General features: G+C 48.2%; 1 protein-coding gene across 2 annotated transcripts; it reads left to right on the top strand.

Moving 5' to 3' along the window:
• The first annotated feature begins 3831 nt into the window (after positions 1 to 3831).
• On the top strand, positions 3832 to 11625 carry Rnf183 (ring finger protein 183). Of its 2 annotated transcripts, none has more exons than XM_006979534.4 (2): positions 3832 to 4024; positions 10589 to 11625. In XM_006979534.4, exon 2 carries the CDS (start codon positions 10627 to 10629, stop codon positions 11197 to 11199), a length of 573 nt encoding a protein of 190 aa, XP_006979596.1. In that variant the 5' UTR covers positions 3832 to 4024; positions 10589 to 10626; the 3' UTR covers positions 11200 to 11625. The 2 variants fall into 2 exon arrangements, with proteins under 2 accessions (XP_006979596.1, XP_042127175.1); XM_042271241.2 differs by lacking the exon at positions 3832 to 4024 and adding an exon at positions 9837 to 9949 and having other exon boundaries at positions 10589 to 11347.
• Positions 11626 to 14589: the final 2964 nt, after the last annotated feature.

Genomic DNA, 14589 nt, shown 5'->3' with positions numbered 1-14589 from the left:
TTCTGTTCTGTGACTAATAAAAGCTCATGTAGGGGTGGAGAGATGGCTCAGAGCCTAAGAAGACCTGGGTCCTGTTCCCAGAACTCACACGGTGGCTCATAACCAACCACCTGTAACTCTGGTTCCAAGGGATCCCAAGACCTCTTCTGGCCCCCATGGCTCCTGCACATACATGGTGCACATAAACTCACACAGGCAGACATACATGCACATAAATAAATCAGTCTTCTTAAAAGAAGCCTATGTAACCACTTCCAAGGCAGGGCATGTCATTCAGGACAATCTGAGTCTGAGTTCTTGGGCTGTGATCACTCATAGTTGGCTCAGAGTAAACTGTCTCTTACTCTTTCAAGGTGATGTTGTGCTTTGTATCATCAGGTTTTAATGCCAAGGATGACCCACTTTCTCTAGAACAATCACCAAGACCAGTGTCAAGTTCTATCATGGGATGTTCATGCTGAACGGTCCGTGCGGTAGAAGGCTGGGGCCTGGACCTTCGTTTTGTTTCAGTCACTGGTCCATTGGTCTATTCTGAGCTGGTCCTTGGGTGTTCTCTCCTGTTTCAGAGCACTTGTGTTATTTGTTTACAGAGTATTTGGTTGGAATATTTGATTGCTGGCATCTAGCCTTTTTCTCCTGCCATTTCTTCATGTTGTATGACTTTTTCCTGGGGAGACATGAACAAATGTCTATTCACCCCAGTGTGCTGGCTCGGTTTATGTCAACTTGATTCAAGCTAGAATCATTGAAAAGGAGGGAGCCGCAATCGAGAAAATGCCTCCATAAGATCAGGCTGCAGGCAAGCCTGTAGGGCATTTTCTTAATTAGTGATTGATGGGGGAGGACCCAGCCCATTGTGGGTGGTGCCATGTATGTACTGGTGGTCCTGGGTTCTATAGGAAAGCAGGCTGGACAAGCCATAGAGAGCAAGCCAGTAAACAGCACTTCTCATGGCCTCTGTATCAGCTCCTGCCTTCAGGTTCCTGCCCTGTGTGAGTTCCTGTCCTGCCTTCCTTCAGCGAACAGTGCTGTGGAAATGTAAGTCAAGTAAACCCTTTCCTCCCCAAGTTGGACATGGTGTTTCATCATCAGTGACCCTAATTAGGACACCCCTGATAAGACACCAATGACTGACCAGAGAGAATGGTTCCACCAGAGTCTGTACTGGAGAACCTGTGGATTGATTAGATTAGGGTTACTTACAGACTTCTACTTACCTTAGAGTAACTATGTCTCCACTGGCTCTTGCCAGTAGTGATATTTGAAGTTTGGGTTGATTCTTTTTAACAAAATTGTATAGAACAATTCATCTCCAATAACAGCATTATTTATGGTGTTTTATCCTCTTGCCTGCTTCCATCCGAGACAGCCAATCCCTCCTTAGGCCCGGTCCCCCACCTTGGCTGTGATCCACCGAGTCTTATGACCCTTGGCTCACAGGTTCCAAGGTAATGCTTAGGCCAGGTACTTTTCCAGCTGGCTGGCCTGGTCCCCCCAAGCATGAACTAAATTAGTTTAACTCTCAAATTCCTGAGATGCCTCACCCTCTCTTCTGGGTATTTCTCAGATTAAAAAAAAAAAAAAAAATTCCATTGTTTACAAAGGACTTCTTAGCCTGGCCGCCCACAGACATCAAGATGATGGTCTCCTCACAGGACGGTTAGTGACCCAGCGGAGGGCCAGGGCCTCTTTTATGTCTGTTTCACGTCCTGCAGTGCCCTGACTGACTTCTTACCTGCACTACTTACTTTCACCTTAAAGTCTTTAAAAAATCATTGACTTTTATATTTATGGGTGTTTCACTTGCATGTATTTCTGTGCACCATGTGCATGTCTGCAGAAGCCAGGAGAAGCTGTTGGATCCCCTGAGAGCGAGTTACAGACAGCTGTGAATCACCATGGAGGTACTGGTTATCGAACCTGGGTCCTTTGGGAGGAGCAACCAGTGCTCTTAACCACTGAGCCATCTCTCCAGCCCCGATGCTTAAAGTCTTTAGAGAGCTAAAACATCCCAAAGTCCACAGTTTCATTTCATACAACTCTAGGCTAACCTAAAAAAAAAAAAATCTATAGTTACTATTGCATTTATCTTTTCCATGCAGTATTTACATATTAAAATTAAAGGGTTCTGCCAGCCATGGTGGCACGTGCCCATAGTTCTAGCACTTGGGTCGTGGCGATAGGAGGATCACCAGGTGGAGGCTAGCCTTGGCAATATAGTGAGTTTGAGACCAGCCTGGGTTGCCAGGACATCTTGTCTCAAAAGCAAAACAACAACGGCTAAACTTATTGAGTGATTAGTTAAGTAACCGGTGGCACAGCCATTCGACAGAGCAATGCAGCCGTTACAAAAATAAGAACAATCGGTCTGGTGAGGGTCAGTGAATAAGGGCGTCTGCAGCAAGGGGCAGAGCAGCCTGTAGAATACGCACGTGTGGATAAAAGGATGAGAAGGGACAAGGAACCCAGGCATTTTGCTTGTGCACACACAAGACATCTTTGAGAAGAGACACAAAAAGCATGTATAGTGTAATGCTTTAATTTTGAGTGCACCTAAATGGCTGGGAAAAGAGCTTTTACTACAAAATCAAGCCTTCCATATACTGAAACACATGAAATGTCCCCGTTCAAAAATAATGTTAGCCGGGCCGTGGTGGTACATTCCTTTAATCCCAGCACTCAGGAGGCAGAGGCAGGAGGATCTCCGTGAGTTCAATGCCAGCCTGGTCTACCAAGCAAGTTCCAGGACAGCCAGGACTGTTACACAGAGAAACACCGTCTCGAAAAGCAAAAAAAAAAAAAAAAAAAAAAAAAAAAAAAAGTGAACAAAAATGGGCTGTGTGTGAAGATGGTGAAGCCATAGGGCAGATCACAGGCTGGACTTCCAGTCTCCACCTGAACTCCTGCGTGTGTGCTCCATTTGCATTTTTATTATTTACCTGATCATGCTATAGTGACAATAATAATAATAGTTCTAACTGAAGTTCACTGTGTGTTTCTGTATGCCATTTACAACACGTCTGTGAATTAGCTCATTTAATCTGCACTCCGAGTAGGGGTGTGTGTATGCGCGCGCACACAGACGCATGTCGCATGTAGCGAGCAGCCAGAGGAGGATGTCAGATGTTTCTGCTTTATTCCTTTGAGGCAGAGTTCCGTCAAACTGGAAGTTGCTGTTTGGGTCGGCTGGCCAGCAGGCCCCCAAGACCAGCCAGTCTCTCCCTTTCGCCCTTTCCAATGCTGGGGTTATGGGCACGCCCAGGTTTTTACACACGTGTTTGGGATTTGAACTCAGGTTCTTGCACTAGCAAAGCCAGTCCAGTCCTCTTAGCCCACCCCCAGTAGGTGCATTTCTCCCCCTCCAGTTTCAGATGAGAAAACCCAAGGCTAGGAGAAGCAAAGTTCCGTCTTCATTGCTGGTCTGCATTCAGAAGTCACTGATTCTGGATTCCTAGTGGGTCTGATGTCTGGCTTGTTGAAGAATTAATTCAGTCACTTCCTGCTCATGTTTACTGAAATGTCATTTAACTCTTTGTTTGTTAGTTTGTTTGTTTTGTTTTCCTGCTGGGTTGTCTGTATTTTGAAAGAGCTCTCGGTGTGCCTTCATTGCTGTTTGGGCCTCAGAGTAGCCATGTATCTGGCTTTAGGGATCCCCTGGCTTCCCTGAAGCCAGGCTGAGTGCGAGTCAAGACAGGTCAGCCCAGAGTAAGAGGAAGGCTAGAGCCCCTCCCATTCCAGCAACCTGCAAGGATGAGTGGACTTCCTCCTACCAGCTCGGAGAAAGCCAGGGTGACTCACAGAAGTAAACGTCTAGGTCTCTCGTATGTGCAGAGGTCCAAAGTCGCCCGACGAGAGAACCAGCCAGAGTGGATCAAGAGCTGGGAGACCCATGCAAATGAGGCTGGCCCCCAGCAACCTGGAAGCCAGGGCGGAAGTGAGAAACCAAAGCACCCGCCTGGAGACTGCTGAGAGAGGAGGAGGAGGCTGGCTGAAGCTGGTGAAGACTAGGAAGAGGGTCTACCAGGTAAGGGTTGGGAGGGAGTCTACCAGGTAAGGGGTGGGGACGGGGTCTACAAGGTAAGGGGTGGGAGCGGGTAGTGCAGGTGGTGTTACTTAGTGTGAACTCTGACCTGGAAGGCAGGCTCCTGGGTCAGTTTTCAAGCTCTGCAACCCTGGCCACGTCCTTTTCCATCCCGAGCCCCACCTTTGCCATCTATCAGACGGGCATTAAGAAAATCATGCTGGCTTCTGTGCTGACCACCCACTGTGGCATGCTAAGGTCGATGCCACCCTCACAGCAGCCTGCGAGGAGGGGTCATAAGCTTCTTCAGTGCAGGAAAGTGGAGTTCAGAGAAGTGGAGTCATCACTCATTGAGTTCAGCGAGAGTCTTGTTTCACATCGTGAAGACTTTTTACTCCCCACTCTGGCTTGTTTCTAGCCTGGGTTTAGAGAATCAGAGGGCCTCATAAAAACAGAAACAGTTGTAAAAGGCAATTACACTTTCTCGAGTGTTACCACACTCAGCTCCTGGCAAGGACCAGCCCCCTTGGAAAGCCAGCAAGTGCCACCAGAATGCCCGTTTTCTATGCCTGCTCTCAGGGTGTTGACAACATGGAGCAGAGGCTACAAACAAGTTACCGTTAATAGTGACTGCCGGGTGCTGCGTAGAATTTACCATTGCTGACCTGTCCAGGTGGGAAGCTGGAGCCCATAAGTCCCCGAGTGTCTCCTGGAGACACTGAACTCTGTACAGTGGGTGTCTGAGAGAAGCACCTCTGATAAGGACCCAAGCAACAGTTGCATCTCTTTACTGATCATGCATTTAGAGCTGTGGCCATGGGACTTCAGAGAGAATGTAGGTCATCTGATCTAGGCTGACACGGGAGATCTTCAGGGATAGGAAGACAAGCTTACCAGAATAAAGTTAATGTTTTCGTTCTTTCTTTTTTTAAAAATGATTTATATATTTTTATTTTATGTGCATTGGTGTTTTGCCTGCGTGTATGTCTGTGTGAGGGTGTTGAATCCTCTGGAGCTGGAGTTACAGACAGATGTGAGCTGCCCTGTGGGTGCTGGGGACTGAACCTAGATCTTCTGGAAGAGTAGCTGGTGCTCTTAACTGCTGAGCCATCTCTCCAGCCCCAAAGTTAACATTTTTTTCAAGTAATAGAATTAAAAACAAAAACTCTAGCAATAAGCCAGGTTGACGTTTTTGCCCACATCGAGAACCACTATTGATAGTGAGTGGTTTCTAGGAGTGGCAGTGCACGCCATTAAGCCTAGAACTTGGGAAGCAGAGACTAGAGGATCACTGTGAGTTGGAGGCCAGCCCGGTCTACATAGAGAGTTCCAGGCAAGCCAGAGCTACAAAGTGAGACCCTGCCATAAACCAACAAACAAACAACAAAAAATACTTGGTAGTTATCTTTCGGTAGATATTTTTCCATAGTGCACACATTTTTCAAAGTAGATTCTGTTGTAATTGTCTTATCACTGATTCTTTAATACTTCATAATGTTATATCATAGACAAACTCCAAATAAGAATTGTTTTATCACATCATTTTAAAGGCTGCAGAATGTCTCCCTCTTAAATCCATCTTCAGTAATAATGCAAATCACCTTTCAAACAGAACTGGCTACCTGCATGTGTATGTAGTGCAGAGGAGGCCAGTGACACTGGGTCCTCTGGAGCTGGAGTTACAGGCAGTTGTGAGCCACTCCACGTGGGTTCTGGGAACTGAATTTAGTCCTCTACAAGAGCAGTATGTACTTTTTTTTTTTTTTCCAGACAGGGTTTCTCTGTGTAGCTTTGCGCCTTTCCTGGGACTCACTTGGTAGCCCAGGCTGGCCTCGAACTCACAGAGATCCACCTGGCTCTGCCTCCCGAGTGCTGGGATTAAAGGCATGCGCCACCACCGCCCGGCGACTTTTTTTTTTTTTTTTTTTTAAGATTTATTATGTATACAGTGTTCTGCCTGTATCTCATTACAGATGGTTGTGAGCCACCATGTGGTTGCTGGGTATTGAACTCAGGACCTTTGGAAGAGCAGTCAGTACTCCTAACCGCTGAGCCATCTTTCCAGCCCATCAGAATGAATTCTTAAGACTCAGTTGTCTCTGCAGTCTGTGTCCATCCTCTTGACCTGGGCTCTATCTAAAAGCTTCATTTACAAATTGGATACAGTTTGTGATCCTTGCCTAGCATGAGCAATGCCCTGGGTTCAATCCTGAGTACTTTAAGAAAACAAACTAAATGCTTCATGACTTTTAGCTTTCTTTTTCACAAAGGGAAATTGAGTCAAGAGAAGTTAAGCAACTCACTTGGAATTATAGTCCTAACAAGTGGTAGAGCCCCAACAACTTGGTTCCAGAATCTATAACCTTGCTTCCAAGATGCCTCCTGGCTTCCTGGAAATGATTTTGATTCTGTCTCTGAAGGTATCTTTCATGCAAATCCCACCATTTCCTTATTTCTTTTTTTAATTAAAAGTTTATAGTTAGTATACAAAACAATGTGCTTCATAATGTCATATTCATACATGTACATCATTGTACCTTCCTCCATCACCTCACTGTCCTCTCTCCTCCTCCTCATCTCTCTCGCTGGTCCCCTTCTCCTCCTCAAATAGTATTCCTTTGTTTTTATGTCCCATATATACACCCACATATGCATATATGTCTCCATTCCACAATTGAGAAGAAGCATGTGATATTTCCTTCTTCCCCTCCAGTTACCCTCTCTAGTTACCCCTATATCCTCCATCCATCCACATATATAGGAACAGATACATTTAAATCTAGATTCTGCATATGAGAGAAAATACACATTTTTCATTCTGATTCTGGCTTATTTTGCTTACCATGGTAACCTCCAGTTTCATCCACCTTCCTGCTAATGGTGTAATTTCACCCTTTATGGCTGAATAAAACTCCATTGTGTATACCTAACACTTATTCTAAAAATCCACTATCTACTGATGGGCATCTAGGCTGGTTCCATGTCTTGGTTATTGTTCATAGTGCAGCAGTGGACAGATGTCTCTGTGGATACGTATCTGCTCTGCTGACTTAGGCTCGCCCAGGTTCACACACAGGACGAACATGGCTGGGTCACAGAGTTGCTCCCGTTGTTCAAGGAGCCCCAGACTGATTTTCATAGTGCTTCCCGCAGTTTGCACTCCCACCAGCAGTGTACAAAGTTCCCTCCTCCTCCAAGTCCTTATCGCCCGACACTCATTTCCCTTTTTATCTACTTTTTTACATTCACTTCTTTTGGAGGAGCATGTGCATGTGTGGAGGTCGGAGGTCGGCTGACGGAAGTTGGTTCTTCCCTTCTACTATGTGCTCCAGGGGCTAGAACTCAGGTCATGGGGCTTGGCGGCAAGTTCCCCACGGAGCACCTAGATGGAGACCTGGTCGCCACTTTTGTTCTTTGTTTTCTTGATAGCCGTTCAGACCAGGTGAGGTGCAATCTCAATGTTAATTGACACTTTCTGATGGCTGAGGACGCTGAACAGTTTTCAGATAGTTATTGTGTGTTGTATTCTTCCAGCTGTACCCTCACCAGACCTACAGCAGACATCACCGTCACACACTTGAACTAACCGCTGTGGCCATAACTGATCTTTTGTATTCACTCTTGGCCCTTCCAGTCTCTTCTCTGTACTACAGCTGGATTGCCATTTTTAAAATGGAAATGGCTCAGGAGTTAGGAGCACTGGCTGCTTTTCCAGAGGATCCAGATTCAATTCCTAGCACCCACATGATAGTTCATAAATGTTTGCAACTCCAGTCCCTGGGGGAAAACGACACCCTCTGCTGGCCTCCATGGGCACCGGGCATACATTTGGTGTACAGATATACACTTAATACCAAAAAATTTTATATTAAAAATAAAATGGATTTAGGAATCCCATGGTGGCTCACATCTGTAATCTCAGCACTTGGGATTCAGGAGGCAAGAGAACCGTGAGTTCAAGGCCAGTCTGGACAAATAGCAAGTTCAAGGCAGCCTCAGCTCTAGCATAAGACCCTATCTCAAACAAACAAAAGCCTCCAAACAAATGAAAATGAAAGCAAGTCAAGGATTAGGCATACCCCATCAACAAAACTCAAATGAGGTTGGAACTTACAGACCCTGCTTCCTGCTTTCACTCTGAGCACTTCGAACTCTCGCTTACCCAGCCCCTCAGCCATCTTGGCCTTTTCTTTCTCACATTGGCAGACTTCACCTCTGGGTTTTGAGATGTGCTGTTTCCTGGGCCTGTAACGCTCTTCCTCCACTCTGCCTGGCTGGATTGTTTTCAACCTTGACTTAGCAGGCACATCACCTCTTTGGAGAAACTTTCTATTCATTTCCTTTTTTGTTCTTTGTAGCATTTGTTATAATCATGTGTTTCACTAGGTGTAATACTACACTAGGTGTAGTAGCACACGCCTTTAATCCCAGCATTCAGGAAGTAGAGGCATGTGGATCTCTGTGAGTTTGAGGCCAGCCTGATCTAAATAATGAGTTCTAGGACATCCAGAGCTGCATATATATAAAATGTAATTTGTTTCTCATTACTCATGAGACATCAGTTTTGCCTCAGCAGCCTATGAACATCATGAGATCAAAGACGAGGCCGATTGTGTTCACTTTTATCTGTCAGTACCTAATACAGCACCTGGCATGTGGTAGGCATTCCCTGATCAGGAAGGAATGGATGGCTCACTGCTTGGCATCAGCACACGTCCAGTGGCTGTGCCAGCTTTGGTTATGGCTGTGCCATCCATCCCTCCCGGAATGTCTTCATCTCCTTAGTCCATGTTTGAGCTGTGACTGAGGTCCAGACAAAACCAGGAAGTAAAAGTGGACACAGGGTTTGCTTTGGTATCAAATTGCTCAGGATATAGAACATTTTATCAAGGAAGTCACACTGCCCCGAAGTCTTCCTTTGCACGATTCCTGGGTTCCTACCCAGAGAATCTTAACTGACACAAGGAATCTCAGAGGAAACAGGAGTCCTTCCTATGTAGCTCTTTCCACACATCCCACAGGTGGACGGAATGGATGCAGCGTCTTTGTGACTGCAGCACATGGACTGGGAATCCAGACATGTGTCCCAGTGTCATAGGAACTAGCCAGAATCACTTCCTGTTTCCATGTGTAAAGTGAATGGTTTCAATGGAGTAGTTTCCTTAAATACCTCCCCCACAGCAACTCAACTCTTCAAATCATTTAAACGGCCAGTATAAGCAAGAGATAAAAGCCAAATGTTTCCGCTTGAAATGGGGAAACAGGGCTCAAATGCTCCTCTCCAAGGTGGGCAGAACGGCCAGCTCTGGGGCTGGAACTGTCCCTGTCCCCAAGGCTTGCCTGCCTTGGTTGTCGCTTCCAAGATGAGCGGTGAAAAGGAGAGGAACAGGCTTTGGGGATTTGATAGATCTTAGAGGTTTGTGAGCAAGCGAAGTGCACGGCAGGCAACTCCTTAACGCAAGGAGGAGGTTCCAGCGTTTTAGGAAAGAGATGAGGGCCCAAGAGAGAGGAAACCCAGAAGACTTGCCCTCATGGTGATCCTGAAAGAGGAAACTGTCACCCTTACCTTTCCAGTCCAGGGATTTCAGGTATGAAAAGAGCCACCCTCCGACCTGTATCTGCTCTAGATTCAATTGGTTGCCACGCCCTCTGTGTGTGTGTGTGTGTGTGTGTGTGTCTCATCTGGGTCTCCCAGGCACCACCCTGGCAGGTCTCTGGCCTTGACTCCAGGCAGGTGTGCCAAGGCTGCAGCCAGGGCCACCTGGCAGCTCCAGGTGCTGTGAGCATGCTGTCATGGAAACGGCCCTGGGGTTGGTGGCAAGGCGGCAGTTTCCCAAAGCTAGGAGGATTCAGGAGAGGGAAAGACGGGAAACTCATACCCTTCAGAGTGGTCTCTCTGATCCCCCTCTCCAGTCCACAGAAGCCCAGGTGGGTGTTGGGAGAAAGCGGGAAGGAGGAGCCATGGGAGGTGAGAACTGGGAAGAAACACAGAGCTGATCTAGTGGCCTGAGTGAGGGAGTCTTCTCAAGAGTTGTTCCCTAGGACCAGGACCAGTCAGTCAGCTGTGAAGAGCTGGCCTCTGGCCCAAAGGAAAGAGCAGAAAGGGGGCTGGCATTTGTCCCCAGCGGAGGGACAGACCAGGGAACTCACAGAGCCCATCTCTGCTCTGGTTAGGGATTTGAGGCTGCAGGAACGGAGACTCACCGAATGTGTAATGCTCTCTTGCTGCATCGAGCCAAGGCAGCCTAGAGTAAATGCAGGGAGGGAAGGCTGACGTTTCAGTCATCTCCAAAGCCCCGGTGTGGCCCCCTCCACTACCGGCTCATTCTACGGGTGCTAGGGTAGGGTGACTCATAGGGTGGCTCAGGCCTTCACCCTCGGTGATGGACAGCTTCAGACTTCAGTCAGTGATCAGGACGGGGTGTCGGTGGACAATATGCTTTTAGACATGCATCCTCCCACCTGTGAAATGCGGGTAGACAGCTTTTAGCCTCTCCGAGCTGAGGGCTGCAGACCAAGCTCAGGGACAGAGCCCCATGGGTGTGCTTTACTCTCTCTCTCTACCAGGACATCCCCTGTGGGGTTCCCCTGCATGTGATCGGAGGATGGCCGAGCCACAGGGCCAGGAACTCACAGCTGAGTGTCCCGTCTGCTGGAACCCCTTCAACAACACGTTCCACACCCCCAAAGTGCTGGACTGCTGTCACTCCTTCTGCGTGGAATGCCTGGCCCACCTCAGCCTGGTAGCCCCAGCCAGGCGCCGCCTGCTCTGCCCACTCTGCCGTCAGCCCACCGTACTGGCTTCAGGGCAGCCGGTCACGGACTTGCCGACAGATACTGCCATGTTGACCCTGCTCCGCCTAGAGCCCCACCACGTCATCCTCGAGGGTCACCAGCTCTGTCTCAAGGACCAACCCAAGAGCCGTTACTTACTGCGTCAGCCTCGGGTCTATACCCTGGACCTTGGCCCGGAGCCCGGGAGCCAGACCGGACCCCCTCCGAACACAGCCCCCGACGCCAGGCCTGTGCCCATCCCCAGCCACTACTCTCTCAGAGAGTGCATCCGCAACCCTCACTTCCGGATCTTTGCCTACCTGATGGCCGTCATCCTCAGTGTTACCCTGCTGCTCATCTTCTCCATCTTTTGGACTAAGCAGTTCTTTGGGGGCATGGGGTGAGCATTCTCTGTGCCAGCACAAGGAACCACGCCTTTCTCTGTGGTGGCTGTAATGGGGACTACCGAGCCGCCGTTGACGTTGTCAGTCTGTGTGGTATTGCTCATTTGACAGCCCAGGGATGGGTTAGGTCATGCGTCTGCTTTGGAGAACAGAGACCTGGAAGTGAACTGTGGGGGCATGGAGTGTAGAGGAGCAGTTCTGTGGCTCCGGGGTCCCACAGCAAGCTGTGCCAAAGGGCTGGACGGCACTGTCCAGACCGACCAGCTGCGATGGCTTGCAGCACCCACCACCGGCGCTGTGTTGAGCTGTTCGTCTGTTGTCGACAGTTCTGCAGTGTTTGGGTTTGTGGGCCAACGCGCTTGGCTCCCCTTTCAGCCTTCCTGATTCTCGCCACCATTCCCAGTAAAATCAGCCTGCATTCTTTAATCCACTGGTTTCTTCCTTCCATGACCATTTACTGGGCAGAGACAGAGGGAAGAAGAGAGAGAATGATGGGGGGTGGGGGGTGGCTCTCAGTGGAAGGGAGGGTGTGCAGGATGATGTCTTCAGCACGCAGTGTGAAGAAATCAATGTCAAGGTGAAGGAAGCTGTGGGGCAAAGGTCTGTTGCCCTGGTCAGCAGCTGCAGGGCGGATGGAGCTGAGGCCAGCACCAGAACTCTGGCGGGAGGACCCCTGGGAGGAAGGAATGCTCCAGCCCCATCTCAGGCTTGAGGAGCCCAGGGCACAGGGGTGACCCAGGTCTTCTCTTATGACAGACCCCAGAATCAAGTATCTGAAAGAGCCAGGCCAGCTGCTCTGGGGCAGACTGGCACTGTGCCATGTGTCAGTTCTGATTCTCTGGCCTGAACGTGTCTGTCTGGCACCAGACTTTGAAGCAATCCCAATGTGTCTAACACACAATCAGGAAGACATTTCCCTTTTTGATTTATAGAATAAGCTGTCCGAGGTCAGAACTTGAGCCAGTTTTATTTGCTCTAAATAGTATTTTCACAGAAGTGTCATTTATTTATAAATTCCTTAGGGGTCAAAGATGCTATAAAATAGTCAAGATATAAACTCTATTTTGGCTTAGTAATCCAGACAGTTTTAAGCGCTGACGTGGAGGAAAATTCTCCATTACGAAACTGGAAAGGTCCCTGGATGTTCCTCCTGAGACCAGCGCCTGTCTCCACTGACCGCACCAGGTAACTGCGCTGACGCCGACTCCGTCCCCACGGACTTCATTTCTCTGCACTTTTGCTTCTTAACTTGGTGGCAACTAAGTTAGGCAGCTACCTCACCACATTCTGAGCTAACCAGGATGGGCAGAGAGGAGCTGGTAAGAACCCAAGAAGGAGCATCTTCCCTCCTCCCGAGCCCCGGGACCAAGAAAGCTTCGTGCTGGATCAGGCTCAGGCCAGGGCTATCCAGCTACCAAGTGCTGGAGTCCTTTCTGTAAGAATAGAACTTAGATTTTATTTTATTTTATTTTATTTTAGTTTTTCGACACAGGGTTTCTCTGTGTAGCTTTGTGCCTTTCCTGGGACTCACTAGGTAGCCCAGGCTGGCCTTGAACTCACAGAGATCCGCCTGGCTCTGCCTCCCGAGTGCTGGGATTAAAGGTGTGTGCCACCGCCGCCCCGCTATTTTTATCTTATAGATAAAGAAACTGAAGTTCAGTAAGGTAGAACATCACAAAGCCCAAAAGTGCTAAATTTAGCATATTTAATTAACTAACTAGATTCTTAGGATGGTGGCTATACCAAAACTAGTTGGTAAGTTTGTTACACTGGACAGAAGTCTGTCTAGGGTGCTGGCTTCTACTTCACACATTACTTCTAACCCTAGGGCAGTGTGAGTGAGTCACTTTCATGTCACCGTGACAATAGCTGACAGAAACAACCTGAGGCGAGCTCGACTCCGACTCGGTTTCAGAGGGTACAGAGCTGTGCAGGGAGCCTGCTGCAGATGCTTGCTACATCACAGCACACCAGGAGGCAGAGAGCAGCTGGGAACAGAAGCTGGTGACCTATCGGCACCAGCCGGGTCCTGTCCCGAGGGTTTAATGGCACACCACAGTGCCAGGGACATTTCTGAACCAAATCCTAACAAGCACCTCACCCACTTACAGCAACACACATCTAGAAACACACAGGAACATCTTCTTTGGGTGTGCTAAGGTTGGGGACATAGACCTGCGGCTGTGCTGGTTCTATGGGGCAGTAACACCTCTCCGGAAATACAAATCCATTGAGCAACAGCAACAGGCTCCAAGTCAAGATAGGAGTGGAAAAAGAACTCCATTTTTCATAAGTCAGAGTGATCTGTCAATGGCATCTACAAGAAAGGTGAAAATGCTATCTAGCAACCAGGCCACATGTGCCATCCTGGCCTTGTCGTGTGTCCAACCTTCTCCATAAGGCTCTGTGAAATCACTTCACAGTCTCAAATGGTTCCACCACTTACAAGCCAGGTAATCTAGCAGGTCACTTGAGTCTGTTTTGCCCATAAAAATGGAATACATCTCAGTAATCTTTTTTTTTGGGGGGGGGGGGGTTTGGGGGGTGTTTTCAAGACAGAGTTTCTCTGTGTAGCACTGGCTGTCCTCTGTCCTGGAACTCACTCTGTAGACCAGGCTGGCCTAAAACTCAAGAGATCCGCCTGCCTCTGCCTCTCGAGTGCTGGATTAGAGGCGTGCGCCACCTCCACCCCGCTCCACCTCAGCAATCTTAGGAGAAGGAGCTGTCTTGGTGTGCCTGACGCACCACTTAGGCAGGGTTAAGTGATAAACAGTGGTTCTGCCGTTCAGGCTCCACTAATCATTTCCTTACAAAGGTTTACACAGAGCATTTCCAACTGAAATGCTCTCTTGGAACAACCAAAATGTCCTAGTAAAGTTTAAACCAGAGAAAGGGGAACTTGGAGTGCTAGATCCTGATTGCAGGGTAGCACACCAGTCTCATCATTTTACACACACTACAAGAAAGTCAAGAAAAAGGTCCTTTCCATGGCACACTATCATAGGAACCCAACAGGTCAAGGGCAGTAAGTGCCAAGAGAAGGGTAGACCTGAGCTTACAGCTATAGAGGAAATGTTTAGTTATAACTGGAATCAGATTAAAATTTGTTTAGCTGGGTGTGGTGGGCAGCCTCTTTAATCCCAACACTTGAGAGGCAGATGCAGGTGGATTACTAAGTTTGAGGCCAGTCTGGTCTAATACATCAAGTTCCAGGCCAGCCAGAGCTACATAGTAAGACCCTATCTTAAAATACAAAACAGAAAACCAAGAACAACATGTTTTGCTCTATACCACATATCCATAATCTGCAGAAGAGCAGAACAGAACGGGAAGCTGGTAGAGTGTAGTTTTGAATACTGGAGGGGACACCACCATAAGTCCATGGTAATT

The sequence above is a fragment of the Peromyscus maniculatus genome, chromosome 2, assembly GCF_049852395.1.
Source record: "Peromyscus maniculatus bairdii isolate BWxNUB_F1_BW_parent chromosome 2, HU_Pman_BW_mat_3.1, whole genome shotgun sequence".
NCBI lineage: Eukaryota > Metazoa > Chordata > Mammalia > Rodentia > Cricetidae > Peromyscus > Peromyscus maniculatus.
The sequence above is the reverse complement of the archived record's forward strand: the minus strand, read 5'-3'. Positions and strand labels throughout refer to the sequence as shown.

Bases quoted from the DNA above. Each gene is read 5' to 3' on its own strand.
- Rnf183 (XM_006979534.4), top strand. From the start codon at position 10,627: ATGGCCGAGCCACAGGGCCAGGAACTCACAGCTGAGTGTCCCGTCTGC.